The sequence below is a fragment of the Cyrtonyx montezumae genome, unplaced genomic scaffold (assembly GCF_038088225.1).
Source record: "Cyrtonyx montezumae isolate F1298 unplaced genomic scaffold, pur_monq_1.0 scaffold_7, whole genome shotgun sequence".
NCBI classification, from domain to species: Eukaryota; Metazoa; Chordata; class Aves; order Galliformes; family Odontophoridae; genus Cyrtonyx; species Cyrtonyx montezumae.
The window spans coordinates 30349107-30367036 of NW_027072078.1; the positions used below are offsets into that span (position 1 = coordinate 30349107).

The 17930-nt window shown below is 38.6% G+C and overlaps 1 protein-coding gene and 1 long non-coding RNA gene across 2 annotated transcripts in view; one reads left to right on the top strand and one right to left on the bottom strand.

Moving 5' to 3' along the window:
* Nucleotides 1-17930, top strand: part of THSD7B (thrombospondin type 1 domain containing 7B) — a 243907-nt gene that overhangs the window by 101252 nt on the left and 124725 nt on the right. The window contains exons 7-11 of the mRNA XM_065750321.1: nt 1289-1480; nt 5026-5260; nt 7384-7499; nt 13184-13316; nt 14141-14244. Of these exons, the coding sequence (XP_065606393.1) occupies nt 1289-1480; nt 5026-5260; nt 7384-7499; nt 13184-13316; nt 14141-14244 (780 nt within the window). The remainder of the gene's footprint in view (nt 1-1288; nt 1481-5025; nt 5261-7383; nt 7500-13183; nt 13317-14140; nt 14245-17930) is intronic.
* Nucleotides 5195-9008, bottom strand: LOC136057583 (uncharacterized). The gene is made up of 3 exons (XR_010623045.1): nt 8933-9008; nt 6922-6995; nt 5195-5253 (listed from the first exon to the last, which is right to left on the bottom strand). It is a non-coding gene; the product is annotated as an uncharacterized LOC136057583 (long non-coding RNA).

Below are 17930 nucleotides of genomic sequence, written 5' to 3' on the forward strand. Positions count from 1 at the left end.
TTATAATATGCTTGAAAAGTTTTATTTGTGCCTTGAGGGCGATGAGCCTGTCTTCATTTAGGGATGCAACTGCAGATAATAGGACTGCGCTACTGACAGCTTTATGCAGTCTCAGTCGCAGCCTCCTTCTCTTATTTACACACTTGTACATGTATTGTCTTGCAAAAGCAATCCAGATTTCTATCCTTGTGGTTATAATTGCATCTTCGGCTGCCTCGTTACAGACCCTGTTTCTGTATAGTGATGTGGAAGAGCCAATGTTATTCTGTTGTAGCCATTATAAATTCTATTTTATTTTCCTACATATAATTGAGCTTGGATAGTCATTATGTTTTTTTCCTGAATTCATAATTAAAGAAACTTCAGAGGAGAATGGAGAATGGAGAACTTTGTAGCTATTACAAGAGTGAAAGAGGTAACGTTCAGTGTGAGCTTGTTTTTTAACAGGAAGTTTGAGCTTCCAGAAATTTCAGGTTTATATCTGATAATTCAGATGCACTAGGGAAGAGAACAGAGTAACGAATTCAACCATGTTCACTGTTTATGTGAATTGTGTTTATTATGTACCAAAAGAATTATCTTTTATGAAACTTTGTCAGTTACAGTGTCCTCGTGAAGTCTAATTAATGAAATTACTGGATATTTCCATTGTTATTTCTTTATTAAAGTAGAATTATGTTTTGTTTTACTTTTTGAAACAGTATCCCTATGTCTTGTGCTCCACTCATCATTGCTCCTGTGTGCTTTGTTCTGCTGCTCACTGCCAGCTGATCTTTAGGTTGTCAAGTCTTTCCTCACCACCTCCAGTTTCCTGCATTCATATCGAATGGGCTTCTTGTCAGGATGTATGCTTCTCATCCTCACCCCTTAGTTTGTTCCCACCGAAGGTATTCCTTAGGTTGGTTTAGTAGAGACTTATTTTGGAGCTCCTAGCACGCTTAGAAGTGGTACATGGTCACTTCAAGGGAGGTTGCAGAATGACCAAAATATCTATCACATGCTTTTCTGACCTGCAGGCAGAAGTAAACTGTCTTCTGTGGGGACCTGCATAATTTATATTGTGGAAAGTAGGTTCTGTAGTTACAGTTCTTTATTTTTATTTTCTGAAGAAATCCTTTAGGTGGTTGTTCAACAATCATACTTCCAAGCCTGAAGCCTAACCATGTGTTCTTTTGTAGCATATCCCTCCACTGTTGGGCAGATATTTGACATAAAGTCATTCTCTTTGATAGAAAGCATTGATAGTGAAGCAAGTCAAACTTCCCTTTGTTTGTTTTGTCTGCTCTAGGTGAAGAAGTACCATATCACCTTTGCTCAGAGCTTCCACGTCCTGATGTCATGGCCTGTGAAATCCCTTGTGCTACAGACTGTGTACTCAGTGAGTGGTCCCAGTGGTCCCTGTGTTCCCATTCATGCTCCAGTAAAAGTGCAGAGGGCAGCCAAATCAGGAGTAGGACTATCTTGGCCCTTCCAGCAGAGGGTAAGTGGTAAATATTTTAGGTTAGTTGCTATTTGTTTGTTTAATAGATTGACTTGTGTTCTTCTGCCAAGCTCTGTTTAGATCAGAGCAAATGCCAATACTGAAGCAATGAGAAATAATACATCTTGTCTGTCCTTCATGCCTAGCAACTGTAAGATCTTTCTAGGTTTAAATTAATCACAGATGCATGTGTTATTAAGAGAAATTCTATCATGGTTCAAAATTATTTACTTTAGGCTATGAATTAGTGCGTATTTAGGACTAGGTCTGGATATGAATTTGTTCAGGAGAGGTACAATCTATACTAATGAAATTACACCATGACATGGAAGCATAGCATGGAGGGGTTTTTATATGGTAACATATTATTATCGATTTAGAAGAGAACAGTGAGCTGTATAAAACAAGGAAATAGAAAAGACCCTGTTTCTTTTTTTAATACAAACCTAAGGTGTGTTAACCTGTTTTTTCTATTGGAATAAGGAAATAACTTTTAATGAATATACATAATTTCTGCTGGATCTTCATGGATTCATCATGCACCTCGAGTTTAATGTACCAACATCACAGTGGTACTGTTGTTTACGTAGACAGTATCTTATTAAAATGGTAGTCTTCTGACTTTCCTTACACATACAGTAATTAATTTATGTACTGGTTTATCACAAAGAATTTGAATGTTACCACTGTGAGCACATAAAAATGTGTGAAGTGTGAACAGGTCTAACAAACTCAAGCCTTGTTGACACCACAGAAAATGTCTACTATTGTTAGCACTATGTGCAGCTAATCCATCACCAAAACACTTCAGATGCAAATCTAGTCTAGGAGAAGCTCTATTAAGTGCTACTTTGCAAATTAGCATTACAACCACCCACTCTTCCTGGGGCAGTATAGGGACTTGATCCTGCAAACTCTTGCTCATATGAGTGTTCTGTACTCATAAACATCCTTATAAGCACTTGGAAAGGAAATTGGGACCCTTCAGGATGAAAACTGCTATGTAATTGTCGACTGAATGATAATAACTACTAAAGAAGTCTATATGCTAGAGAATAATTAAACTGAAAAATGAATTTGATTTAGTATTTTCCATGGTGGAGACCAAAATTTAAGTAACAGACTAACATGAAATTGTGAACGTAAGGGCTTTTGCTAATGTTGAAGAAATGAATTCCAGAAGTGCAGAAGCTCAGTAATCTCAAGACTATGTAACCTGAAACACACTAAAGAGAAAATGCCATGTTTTGAACTGAATGTTTCAGGCTTCCTTGAGAGAAATAATTCATTAATATCACTAAACACCCCAAGTGTTTCTGAACACCTTTAAAGCTGAATGAAATGTTTTACCATATAGAGGATGAGAAGTTGGGGAGAGTTAGCAAAAGTGGATTTAATAGCACTGTTGCAATACTAAGATAATGTTATGTAACCTGACACACTTGTATCCAGCTCATAGCAAACCACTAATGTCTGTGGAGCTCTGCTAGCCATTGAAGGTGGTATTTCATTTGTCTGCTCTCAACAAAGACAGTGCTGGCCTTGGCTGTGCTCTCAGCAATCCTAGATGCCATCTCATAGTCTGACCTCTATTCTAACCCTCAGCTCATTTTCTCCAATCTGTTCACCAGATCCCACTATATGAAAACCAGGATGCAGTTGAAAAAGCTAGAAGTGGTTGCTTTAAAATCACTTTAAAAATGGTATTTATTAACACTGCAAACTTTTGAAAGCTTGTGCAAAAGGTGAATGTGGAGGCAGCCAGTCTCAGCAGATGTAAAATGGTTTAGAGGAACTGATGAGCAACAGATCCCTAAAAGGTCCGTGAAAGATGACTGAGAGGGCTAGAGATGGGTGTCCTATCCTGCTTTCCTTGCACAGAGCGTGTGAATGAGCTGCAGAAAGTGGCCAAGCTCTCATGTTTTTTATGAACAATATCTTCTGCTGCCACTTTTGCTGGCAGACTGCTATGTTGAATGGACCATCAGGCATTACTTCTATTCTGAAATTAAAGCTGCCTTGTTAGCACGCTTAAGTGCCTTAAGAGAGCATCCTTCCTGTGGATATTGGGAAAAAAGAAAAAATGCGCAGTTTTTACTTGGGAAACTCAAGTTTTCTGTTAGATCTTTTTTTCTTTCTTCATTCTTTTGTTCTCCTTTTTTTTTCTTTTATTTTTCTAATGGACCAGATATTTTGCCATTTCCTTTTCTTTAATTTTTTATTTTTTACATGTACTCAAGCTCACAAGAACAGTAACCAATCTGCAGTTTTTCCTCCCAAGAAGTTTTCAGGAGAGTAAGATACCCAAGGGCATTTTCTGCTCCATCATCACACTGAACCTTTCAGAGTCTGTTCATGATATGGAGCAGTCCATTTTCATGAAAAAGAAGAAAAAGACAGCAGTAATGTGGCATGATTATCCAAATCAATGTGCTAAGAAATCCCTATCCCTCTCTTTCCTCGCTGTTACGTGGCCCTTTGGGGTCATGCTTCATTTCAGAAGCCTCACTCCTGCAAGATGATCGGCGTCCCTTTGAGGAGCAATATTGTCTTCATCTCTCGTTGATTTTAGTTAGGGCATAAAGGTGCTCTGAGTCGTGTGGTGTCTGGCCCTAGCACTTCAGTTCTTTCAAAACGTGTAACTTTAATTTTGATGTACGTTTGCTGTGTCACAAGTTGCCAGTTCCTTCATCCAGGAAGAGAATGATTTTGATTGTAGTCATTTTTGGTTCATTCTTCCAAAAATGACAGAGCTTACTGTTACAATTTCACTGCATTACTCTCTGGCTTTTGAGCTATGAATGTCTGCAGCTTTTATGGGCTCAATTCAGACCGCTGGCGAGAGTGTTAAGGCTTCTGGGGAGTCTGTTCTTACTCCTGTATTTTGTAGATTTATTACAAGTTGTTGACAAAGTGTAGTATCTTAACTAATTCTGCACATGAATTTGGAGGGTGCTGCCTCAGATAAATAAAGGTTTGAGTCTCAAAGTCTGTCTTTCAGGCTTTTCCTGCTTGATTTGCAGACTTGTAACTACCTTTGTATCAGTTAGTAGTAACAACTTTCCATCAGTATGGATTAGCAGCCCTCACTGTTCTGTGAATGTAGTCCAAATATTAGAGATGTTACTCCTTTGGAAATTAGCAAGTAAAATGAGCATAAAAAATAATGCTTAATTTGTCTTTAAAGATAATGGCATGTTTGCTGAGTGATACTGCCATTTAAATGGAATCAACTTGGCTGTGTGTAGGAGTATCAATAAGGTAACTCAGAAATATACTTTGCCTATTTCTGTTTCCATTATGTGTTGGAATGCAATTTTATGCAAGGCTAGTTTAATGGGGAAACAATATTTTAGAAAGTTGTTGTTGCAGCCGTAAAGGTCAACAGCTTTATTTAAGCTTTGTTTATTTATTTACTTAGAAAATGGAAAGAAAGAAAGATGTGTAGCAAACCTATCACAGTTATTTATTTGTTTTCATCCCATTGCTTTTTTTTTGCCACGTGTCACGAGATCCAAGTGTTTTGTTCTTCTGACTCTTTCCAGGTGGAAAAGCCTGTCCTCCTGACCGAGCCCTGCAGGAGCACCGTACCTGTAATGATCACCCATGTGTGCATTTCTTCTGGGAAACTTCCTCCTGGAGCTCCTGTTCTGAAGATGCATTGGTAACTGTGCTGAATGCAACTGTTAGTTGGAGTGGAGAGGCCACTTGTGGAGTGGGCATGCAGACAAGGAAGGTCTTCTGCATGAGGAGTGGTTCTGGCCAGGTTACACCTAAAAGGTATTCAAAGAAAGGTTATTTGTAGAGCTCAAGTGACGATTTGTTAAGGTACATTAAACGTAAAAGTATTTTCGGACAGTGTAGGGAAACAGCAGACTTAGTAATGATTTTATTTCTGGCCTTATTCTCCAGCTGCTATTCTGTCACTACAGTTGAAAGGTGTTATTAATGTGTAACAAAAACGAGTAGCTATCTCATTTTTAATTTTTATGAGTAAATCCAAGGAAAATGCATGCTTTTAGTGCTATAGATCTTGCTTGCCGTGGCTGCTCTATTATTCTAATTCAGATTTTTTTGAAAATGCTTTTCCTCAAGGACTGGTGTATGGAAAATACAAAGTACATCTAGACACAACATTCATGAATCCATTATTAACAGTGCTCTAATGAAATAGAAAAAATAAGTAGACTTTGCATTTCATTTACACCACGATGAGGCAGAACCTTTGTGATATGTATCATTCTGTTGATTTATATAGCTTTTATAACGTGATACCAACGCAGCACAATTATGTATTCTGGACTGAATTTTGCTTTGTTTCACTAAATGAGGAAAATAAGTAGCACAGATGTTTTCCCTAATATCAAAGAAAATCAAGACACTTCTAATTATTTTTTTCCACTGATAATGACTCAGGAGACTTACAACTGAGTTTCATTTCTTATTGTAGCTCTCATACAGTCCTATTGCTATAAGCAGACTGTGTTGATTTCTGCAAAGTTAATTAAAATTCTTGAGGTTAATGAGATTAATTAAATAAAGAGAAAGAAATCTAATACTCATTTATATCTGGAATCTATCGATATGCTGCAACTTTGTCTAATTAAACATATTGTTTGTAGAGCTATATAATGCCTGAAATAGGTTTTTGCCCCCTCCACGTTTTGAGACAGTCTGAGGGGAAATGGATGTTCCACTGACATGGTTAATGTCTGAGCTGATGAAAACTGACCCAAAGTAATATTGCATTTGGAACTGCTGTGGCGAAAGCCTACCGTTAATGTGGCTTCAGAAATGGGCTGCATTATGGGAATTAACCTTTGTGTGCTGGCGGGCTGAGTCCTTGTGTTCTGCATTTTTTTCCCAATTTCATGATGAAAACCTACACAGTAATTTAAGGCAGTTGCACGGCACAGAAAATTGAATAAAGCTAGAATTTCAGTATAAAAAATATTTCAGCACCTCACTGGTTGGATAACAGAATTCTGCCCTCCAGAATAGTTACGCTTAATGAGTACAAATGTCTCTTTATTTTTTCTTAAATTATACCTTTCAGTATCCTATTACCATCTCAGTAGTAGAATCATGACTTCGAGGTTTACTTTCTCTCCTAGCATGGTTTAATGGTATATTCTTCTTTCAAATCTGATCATTTTAGGTTGCCCGTGTTCCTAAGTATTTCTGAGTGATCTTTTTACTAGAAATTAATGAAAGTTAGAGAAGATTAATTCCCTTTCTGATCATCTTTTTCAAATGCATGACGTGCCAGTTCCCTTAAAATTGTCCCTTTTCCACTCTTTTAGTTTTTAAATATTGATTATCTGTGTCTGAAGCATTTATTAGAATATGCGTCACATATTTTTCATTTAGGAGTTAAAAATTGATACCAAAAAAGTCGCATTTATTTTCCCATACTGTGTCATACAACCTTCCCAAGAAACCTTCCGTCCTGCAGGCTCTTCCTGCACCTCAGGAAGGGGCGCAAAGATGGCTTCAAGCTGAATTTCCTAGTGCTCTGAAAGTAGGGAAATATCAGTCCTTATGCACAGTTGCAAGTGACTTGAAGGCTGTTCTGTGTCGTGTTAAACAGGACTACCATATATAGTCCTAACTACTCACTTTCTTTAGTAATAAATATATCTGCTTTGCTTCAGTGAGCATTACATTCTAGGCAGCAGATAGTGTTACATTTATTCTGTAGTCATCAGACCGAACTCGACATTTTTTTAAATCCGTGCATGTGTTCCAACTTCAGCTTGGTTTCACAAGGGAAACCAATTCAAAGGAGAATGAAAATGAGGCTTGCTGTGTGCAGGATTGATACCAGATACCTGTGGCGTGACCATTTCCCTACAGACTTGATGTTTGCTGGTGACACGGTATCTCTGCATTTGAACTCATAGATGTCCGGATTCCACCAGACCTGAGACTGTGCGGCCGTGTCTCCTGCCCTGCAAGAAGGACTGCATTGTTACGCCTTTCAGTGAGTGGACTCGCTGCCCTACACTGTGTCAGCCTGGTAAGCCTATAAAGGGAGAACAGAATTTTGGGCAACTTATTGCACCTATGGCCATGGGAAAGGGATAGAGGGCCATGAGGAGCCCACTCAGGGCTTCCCCAGGCATGCTCTGTATGTTGCCACCTGTCTTCACTTCGGCTCTGTGCACTCTGGGATTTCTTTCCAGTTGTGTTTTCTGGCAGCAAAAGCTCCTAACAGGTGCTCAGGGTCTCAGGCTGCTGGTGCTGCTAATGCTGATCTGGGAAATGCAGACGCCAGGAGGCCACAAGTGGACAGAGAAAAAAGAAAAGATCTACAAAGACCCTAAGTCTTCCTTTTCTCATTATGCATCTCCCCACCACCTTCTATTTCTAATGCCTACAAGAGGGGCACAAAGGAACTTAAGATTCAGCACCCCAAGCATTGAGGGAGAACTTCAGGGATTAAAGTCTGAGGCTCCTTTGTTGTATGCGGAATTGCTGTATTGCATGAAATTTATTTCTCCTGACCAATCTGAATGTATGCACAGGGCTGAGTAGATAACCCTTTGTGGTTTTCCAAGGACCATATGTTTCTCTGATCTAGTTGGTTAGCCTTTGTACGCTAGGTGTTCAGCAGAATTTCTTTATAATGATCTAGTGTTGGCTTTTGTGACAAATGTATGTGTTTCATTAATTGTTGAGATGAAAGTCTTCTTAGTTACCAGAATATTTCCTTTTTCCTGGCAGCTTCCTTGCCCTTCAAAGATTCTCAGTGGATGCTTTAGCATAGTCCTTGTAAGATTTTATAGGAAAATGAGTTGTTTCTAAAACAGTGAATCCTGTTTTAATTAGCAATTTATTTTTAGACTTTAAATGAGCTGCCTATGAAGGAGTAGAATAAATTACCTGGTAAATTACTTTGTTTATTAAATAATAGTCTACAATTAAAATGAGAAGAAATTAATTATTTAACCTCCTTGGCAGTGTTATCATTTTAATATAATTCTAAATTAAAACTTCTTAGATGGGGGAGTTTGCTTTCTGCTAGATCCGTTATTGATATGGCTGCACTGCAAGTTTTCCTTAATTTGCATCGTGCAATTAAAACCTCAGCGTGATAATGAAATTTCAAAAACGCTATGTGTGTGTGAGTTGTTGGGGGTTTTGTTGTTTTATAGAAAAGTTACATTTAATGAAAAGAATATACAGATGGTGAATTACTAAGCAAATCAAGCAGAAGCAGGTATTGCCTGGCAGATTTAAAATTAAATGTGTACCAGCAGAAGATGAGAGCTTAGACAAACATGCAGTCACTAAATCAGGTTTACACAGAACTTTACCAGTTAAGCTGTTTGTAGTTTATCTGAGAAAATGCATCCAACTTTACTATCTAACAGTAAAAAGCTGACATTTTCCCTGCATTTAAATGTCATCAGACAAGAGGCTGTCTTCTGGCAAAGAATTATCTCATACCTCAGAAGTGTAGACAGCAGCGAACGTAGGGCAATAACAGATGGACGGACGACATAATTCACAAAAGAAGTGCAATTGAATCAAAACACCTGTTGGTGAGTCAGGAACAGAGAGGTTGTTGCAAGTTATTGATTCTCTGCCATTTCAGATACTTAAAGGTGACAACTGTCTACTGCAGCCCCCTATAATCTTTCTCTTTTAATGGGTCTTTGAGGATGAATTGAAACAAGATTCAGAGAACCAACATGGAGGTTGCAGGAAAATGAAATGGTTTGAATGAGTAACTTTTGTATACGTGGTGATGAATGTGTCATGGAGAGGTATCTGCTTCCAGCATGGGTGATGTGCTTTCTGGTCTGTCAGCACAGCTTTGAAATGAGTTCAAAACAAAACTTACAGTAAATGGATGGTGACTGTAAGTTCTTCTCTTCTGTACTTGGGTTGTCCAGAGTGAAGGTGAGCAATTTCTTTGTTGCTTAATGTTGCTTTATGTAGGCAAGTTTACAGGAAGCGTTAGACACTAACTATCCAGTTTATTTCCGTGGCTTAAAACATATTTGAAATGCTGAAGTTGGTTGCCTCATTAAGAAATTACAGTAGCTTTTACCTTGTGTCAGTTTCTCTCATGGATTTGCCACTAGTAGTTTTCATAAAACACTCAACCAGATGTGGTCAAGCTTAAACTTACGCTTTCCAAGACTCTTACTGCACAAAAATACTGGGGAGAGCCCCGATTCTGGTGACTGAAATCTCAGAGGATCTGTCCCTGTTATTTGTGTGCTCATGGAGTCTTGTGCTGACCAGTCTGTGCGCTTCCCCCAGGGCAGCACAAAAGATGAAGCTGAATGCTTTCTATAAAAGCCACGGCAGCGATTTTTATCAAGATAAAGCTGGACCTTACAGTAGTGTGCTAGAAGTTTGTCCCTCATCTGACAGTGGTAATCCACCTTTACTAGCCCTGAGCGGTGTGCCCGGGAAGCTGTGGGGGTCAAATGGAGAGAAAGCAAAGATAGAAGAGCAAAAGAGGAATGAAAAGAATCGATTGACAGAATGAGTCATAGGAATCTGTGTGTAAGGAGAGGGGACTGGAGTTGGGACAGGAGGGTGGGAACAGAAGCTGAGATAAGGCACTCCCAGAATTCTCAAACAGCATTCCCTGAGTTGCAGAGTAGAGGATGTAGAATTTATCTTGAGAATCCTGGGGCTTAATTTTTCAGAATGGCAGATAGTCATAACCTTAGTTGAAGTCAGCTGAAGTTTGGCTTTAACTGTACGGTCCTATATAATGTTAATACCTTGGAAATCAAGCTGTAACAATATTAAATGAGATATAAAAATTACATTCAGTAATATTTGTAGGAACGCTGTAGAAAAGCCAGTGAGGAAATTCAATTTTGAAAATGGGGTTTGAGTAATGTGCAATAAATGTTGAGGATAATTTAGTTTCTTGAGGTGGAGAAAATTACTGTGGGAAGCTCATTTAGATTTGGTGCTGATTAATAGGAAGAAAATGGCTAAGATTCTAATGGTGGTAGACAATTTGAATTACAAAATCATCACAAAGAGATAGAGCTCGTGATTTGTAGGAGGAGGGAAAAATAGCAATAGCAGAAAATAATTTCGACAGATTCAGCAAATTGATAGCTGCACCTCTGGTGAACATGTTCCATGCAAACAGTAGTGTGGAAAAGGCAGAAGTTACCAAGGAAGACTGTACAAAAGGCTGGAGCCCACTGGGACTCTACTTCTCTTACTTTCTATCCCAAATAGATGTCCGTACTAATAGCTAGTAGGGTCAGCAGCTTCAAACTTCGAAGAAAAAACATCATACACAGCTATTTTTGTCTTTTCTCATCATCAGAATTGTTCAAAATAAATTGTTCAGAATCTTTTTTTTTTTAATTGCCCAATTGTTTTGCAAAAAGTAGAAGCAAGCATGTAACTGAAGGTTAATTCAAAGGGTTGCCCAAAAGAGTAATATAGAAGTCAAAAATGCAAATTTAGTGATTGCCAATAAGAAAATGAGTTGGATAACTGAAATGGATTGGAAGTATGTGGAAGCTGGATGGAAGGTATGCTCATTACTTACTGGGGAATGTGTAATGCTGCTGCTGCTTCCCATCTGCAGCCAGGAGAGGAATGGACTGAAGAATAAATATTTCAATAAATCATCCGTTTCCACGTCAGTAGGGCTGTATGAATAGAAAAGGAAGTAATACCAGAGCATCTAGTGACTGCCTTCTATGTGAGAAATTGCTAAGTCCTAAAGAACTAAATGAAACCCCAATAACAATAATAATAATAATAAAGTATCAGAATGAAACTCAAAAGGGAGGTCAAGGAAATTATAGATCACTCACTCTAACTTCATTATGTAGTTACACAAGAAGTAGTTATTACTTGAGATATAAACGTCATAAGAATAAGATGATGATAAACTGGCCAGTATGGATTTGTTGAGAACAAATCATGCCCAGTAAGTTTAATCTCCTCTTTTGACAGCATAGCTGCTCTAATTAAGGGAAGTGGTAGATTTTTGACACATGAAACTTTTATCAGAAAGCTGAGGAACAGTGGCTTGAATTAAATCACTGTAAATGCATACTCAGCTGCTTGAAAAACGTCTCAGTGAATATCACTGCAAGAAGTGTTATTCCATCTCCTTTATGGCCCTCTGTCAGGTATACTGATATGATCCTCAGAGCCTTCTCTCCAGCTGAACAGTCCCAGCTCTCCTGGCTTTTTACGGTTTGTCAGATGCTTCAGTGCCTACATCATCTTTATGTCTGTTCACTGAACTTGCTCTGTGTTCATGTTCTTCTTGTCCTGTGGGACACAGCCCTGAAATGGCTCACTAGTGCCCAGAGGGAAAGCCTCACTTTCCTTAAGCCTTCTTTGCTGCAGCAGTGCATAGCTGCTGCCTGGTTGACTTGTCCATCAGGTTACCCAGGTCCACTGTTGGCTGACAGATACTGCTATTCACAGTCAAAATGGAACATGAACCAAGGACAGTCCTACAGAGGATTCTTCTTGTCCTGATTCTATTTGATATTTGTCTGAAAATCTTGATGGTTTCCACTGATAGCATTCATGGGTGGTGCTAAGCCAAAAGAGGCAGCAACTTCAATATGTTAAGTGATACAGAAATCTTTGAGAAGTTTCTCAAAATATGGCTTGGGAAGAAGAAATCAATTGCACAAAGAAGGAATCAAAATTAAAGACATCGTACCATCTCAGGCAACTCTGGAAACTACAAAATAAATGAAAGGCAACAATTAGGAAGGCTATAACTCATACTGGGCTTGTTAAATTCAATGGTCATGTCATGTGTAAAACTGAAGGTATTACTGTGCTGTGTGCTCATTAGGCTGGGGGTGATGTTTTTGGATCCCACTGTTATTACAGGGCCTTTTCCTGTAAACTGCATCTGTGGTGTGAATTTTCCTGAGTTTCTCTTCTGGTCTTAAGCACTGTCCTCTTGCTACTGCCACCTTGTCCATATCTTGGGCTGGAAAAATAATTCTGTAATTCAAAGTTTAAGTTCTATTAAGAACCTTTTCTTTGCTTCTCAATTGGTGCCATACACAGCAGTTGTATTAGCTCTCAGTTTCAGCTTCCCAATTCTGCAGCCAAGGATTGTGTTTGCATTAGCTGTCAGGTCCCGCTAATGCAAATCCTGTCCTTGTCTCCTGTGCTGCGTTGTGTACCACTCACTGTGAGCTGCGTTTCCGGGTGCATTGAGCTTGTGTGTACTCAGGCTAAGCAGAGAATTAGCCTCTGTTGGTTGTGATGGTTTTCTTATCAGGAAGACACCATCTGTAACTGCTAGATTAGTACAGATGGTTTACTGGCGGTAGCCTGAGACCACCAGGATACAAAATCTTCCATTGTAACAGTTGCATTTTTTTTTTAATTTTCTTTTTTTCCTGTTCATATGTTTCAGCATTCGCTTGTACTTATTTTCTTGTCTGCTGGGATGTTCTGTAAAAAAGCCATTTTTTAAGCTTGTCTTAAACTGTGGATTTACCAACCTTCCTGATGCTGCTCTGCTGCACTGTTTCTAGTTTTAAAGAAATTAATGATAGCTTTTGATTCAGTGTACCATCCCTGCCCTCCCTCCACCCCCTTCCTTGTGAGGATTCATGATTTCACAATGTAAATGTAATGTGAGAAAAGTTTTTAGCCAGGACAGCTAGATCACTGACTCGAGGTACCAGCTGAGTCTGGAAAACATTTTTCTCTGTTTTACAGGCAATGCCACAGCAGTTAAGCAGTCTCGGTATAGGATTATCATTCAGGATGCTGGCAATGGGGGACAGGCATGCCCAGACACCTTGTACGAGGAAAGAGAATGTGAAGATATTCCCATCTGTCCAGTTTATAGGTAAAAGTGTTAGCTTTGAATCAGTCTCTTTCTAGTGGGCTTCCAGTTCTCTGGAAATGAATTTTGTGGGATCGTTCTGCACACTTTTCACAAGAAAATGACATAAAACTTGACACAAAAACAAATAACAAGATACGAGTAATGAATTTTGTTAAATGTAGAAGTGTTCAAGTTGGATATTTCAGATGATCCAATTTCATCAGAATGAGCACCAATAGACAGAGCTCCTAAAAATGTTAAATTCAGGACTGGCAGTGTTTGAGGGTGGAGCTCCCAGTAAAACCTTCCTTAATGCATCTAAAAATCAGTGCAAGCTATTTTGATACCCCAAGCATTCAACTGCCTTAATCATAATTGTGTGCTTACTGCAAAAACACTGTCTTCTCCCCTGATGCTCTCACTCCAGTGCATAATATGCACTTTACATTTCTGATTAGACAGATAGTACAATAGGACAATTACTCACCACTCTTCGTTATAATTCTCTGACCCATCTGTTATACAATGTTAGTAAATATGAACATATCTTCGCATCTAAATCTTCAAAGAGCACATCCTGGACTCAGAGCAGAGCAGTCAGCTGAATGCTGGGAGGGATTCAAAAATCAGGGAGGGAAGTATGGCTGGAGAATGAAGTGACTTTCTATAAAGGTGAACCTTAGATCTGAATTTCAGTTTGTGATGCTTATTTCAGGAGTGATTACAACTTATTGGCTATTTTTCCTTAAGTCTTTGTAGTATCATCATTTGTATTGCAGCTTTCTTGTCTGGGCATATTATTTTCCAGTTTTAGCCACTTAATGATTAATGTTTTCCTCTCACAGGTGGAAGACCCATCGATGGAGTCACTGTGTACTGGTGCCAGAGTCAGTGAGACAGAGTGCCCTGGGACATAATGAGGCATGTGGACACGGTTTGCAGTCAAGGGGTAAGCTTTCTCCATGTGACCTCCAAGTACCTGAAGTGGTGGAGTTTACTCTTTTAGAGTTGCCATTTTGGAAACAGTGACTGAAGTGCTTCGGGTGTAAAATAAAGTGTTTTGGGAAGTGGATCCATTATTTGTTTTTTTCTGGTCTATTGGAAGTCAAAATACTAGTAACGTGATAGTGTGCTTGGACTATAGGAACAGATTTGTACTTGGGGTTCAGATGTACTTAGAGTAACCTCTTCTGCTTAAGGCTGAAGCACGTTGACTTAGAAAGGACTGTATCTGTAGTTCTCTATGAAGTAATTGCTTCTTGGTGCTAATAATGTAAAGGATGAGTTCCTTGTAATTTTGAATTTAACTAATAATTTGCCTGAGGCCTGCTTTTATCACTACACAAGCATGGGTAAAGGCTTTGGGCTCCTGCCCTTTGTGTGCTTAAGCAGTTGGAAAATACAGTGATGCAATTGTCTGAACAAAAGTTGGTAAAAAGAATTTCACTATTCTGAGTATGTGATCAGAGTCTGAAACGGTTCCTACAGATGGCTTGAGATGTGACTGTTATCAGTCTGCTGAGAAATCTAATAAAACCTTTAACAAAAGGTTATTTTTATTGAAAAAAGATTACTCTACAGGTATGCTAACTGAAGAAATTTGACATAGTAATTTACTCCTTCGCAAGGTTAGAAACTGTTCTTCAAAGATGAGCTGATTTTCTTACATAATCTGGAAATAAAGGAAAAGAAGAAAAAAAGCTCTGACAGTGTGTGAGCAGCCTCTGAAAGAAATATTTTAAACTGAAAGAAGTAAATACCTTTAGGCTTGGACCACAAGCCTTTCCACAAGGTCTTCAAAGAGAGCTCTGTAAATTGAGACATCCTAAAATGTGTTCCTGAATCTCGGTGTGAAGGGAAGGCGATCTTTATGCTCCAGTAGCTGTATGAACTTTTTACTAATCTTACTCTGACAGGATGTGAAGTGTAATAGGAGGGTATCATGCTTATTTTTGCTCTGTGGAGAGCTCTCCAACAATTAAATAGGCTATGTACTGTTTTGTGATAATCATGCGAAAGGTATCTCACGGCCTGGAGGGTTCAAGCAAAATTTACTTCAGTACCAGGTTCACTTCCCACAGTTATCTGTGATTTTCACTACAGCTCTGATTTTTGCAGTTACGTGATGTGATGGTACCAATCTACCAGGCAGTACTGAAGATGAATGGGGTTTCAGGAAAATGAATTCTCACATGAAATGCTCACAAAATTTACCGGGTGCTGCCTACAAACAAGGGCAAAGGCAGCTAAAATCCAGCTACCTGTTGGGGTTTCTTGTGTAAAAACACACTGGTAGATTTTCAGTGATAATTTATAAACTGTATAAGGCCCCCTTCTCTAACTTCAAGATCTGTCCTGTTTTGAGAAGGCATTGGACCTCCAGAAGTCCTTTGCATCGTAAGTTGTGTTGTCTGGTTGTGTGAGTCTAAGGAAATCTTTCATGGGCAAACGGTACCATTAGTGTAAGATCCCCAGATGTTACAGATGCATGCTTTCCTGCAATATTCCTGTAGGAATACTGTATGAGTTTGCATTTGAGGTATCACCACTATTCTGTGCAGTAGTTGGCCTGCAAAGTGTGTCAGTGTCTTTAGCCAATAAGTTCTTACTCTCCAAAGAGTATTTGTATGAGTTTGCCCAATTTCTTTTTTACAGCATAACAACTGTCATCCCGTTACCTAAAAATAATCAGCCTTAGAGCATCCATTTTTAGAATTTGTGTTTTCTTTCTCTGTCCATGCCATGACTGTCGTTTGAATAATAGGATTTCAGATTTCCATGACTGCTGTGGCTATCCAGAACAAGAGCACTGAATTAATATGAAGTATTTCTGAAGCAAGAAAGAGAGTATGTATGTGTATATGTTTAGAATGCATGTAAAATGTTTAGAACTGTGTGCTGGGGGAAAATGGAGTCTGAAATGACTTTCAAGTTCCATTCTTAGAATATATTCTGAGGTAGGTACTTGTAGATCAATATGAGTGTTGTCACTTATGCACATATAACATGCTGAAGGTACTAGGATTTATCTGAGTAACGAGCAGAATAGACAAGGAGATAATGACCCTCTGAAGCTGCAGTTTTTACAGCTTTGTCTTGGAATTATATTGCACTAATTAGAATAGCCTTTAATTTTGTATATTGCCCCCATAAACTAACTTATTCAGAAAACAATCATGCAGTTAAGAGGAAAGTAATATTTAGAGCTACGAAATATACTGTTATTTAAACTTCATTTAGGCATTATTTGAAAAATTAAAAACCAGCAAACCACCTAAAATAGGGCATTCAAGAATAAAACAGTGTGGGGATATTACTGTTGCTTGACAGTAACATAGGCAACATTTCTAACAACAAATAAAGAGCTTTACGAGCTTTTCTATTGCTATATAGCTGTCATTTTCCTCGACAAGTGACTAATTTACTAGAAGGTGTCAAGAATGTGAGAAAATTGCTTCTGCTTCAGATGCCCTTCAGTGACTTTACTGTTCTCTGATGTTTGTGATGGAAGATCCTCCAGAAATGACCTCTCCCTTCAGTGCTGACATGATCAGCCATCTTAGACATTTACATTTTTGGGGAGGAAAAAATGTGTTGCTCATTACAAGGGATTGTTAACATTTAATTAGTGGATGGAAAGCAGGCTTTAAGCAAGTGTCTTTGAAAGCTGCTTCAAAAGCCATTGGACAAATAAATAGACGTGTATTAAAGACCAGACTGATGTAATGAGGCACCACTTAAAAATCTCATCTTGGAAATGCCTGACAACATGGTTTTGTAAAGAGTAGTTACTTTTCTAAAGCAGGGAGACACCACAGCAATGGAACATGTCATAGCTTATTTTCTTCTTCACCTGCTGCATCTCAGCTGTGATTCATTTGAGGGATTTGACCGTATCTTCCCTCATTAACAGAAGCAACGTGGCCATCTCAGAGCTGTATCTCCCCATCAGAAGAATGCAGAAACGCTGTGACACAAAGCAGCAAACTCTCTAAGAGAATAATATATTGATTTACGTACAGACAAACAACAAAGCCACCAGTGCAGTAATGAGAAACTAATCCTCTGCTTTGAAAGCAGTACTCACTCCTTGGCACACCTGAGGTCTTGGGGTGGATCAATACCTGATTGCCTCCTTGTGCATCTTGGAACATTATTTTTAGCATGCTGTACTATTAGACCATGTATGATCTATTTCTTTCATCCGTTATACAGGTTATAAATTCATACCACGTGGAATTTGCTAAGAGAGTTGGTGATATAGATATGATCCATTTCAGTGCAGAAGTTGATGTATGAATTGGCAGTGCAAAAATAGAATGGAGGAAGCACCGGACTCAAGGAGTTTAAGATTCTGTTCACTTTCTGCAGTAGCAGTCGGAATATTGCAGATGAGTGGTTTTAGACTAAGATGCAGATCAAGAACTTATCATGAGGAGGAAAAAAGGGTAATAGTCTGCCATTAATATTTTACTGGTGTGGCTCTATGCAGAGATTGTTCCATTAAAATTTCATCTAAAATATAGGTGAAACTGGGATTACAAAGCTGATTTGTAATAAGTTGGTTATGGTTAATTATAAGTTAGACTCAGTCAACATTGGTGCTATGCCAAATTAGATGAAAGGATTAATTTT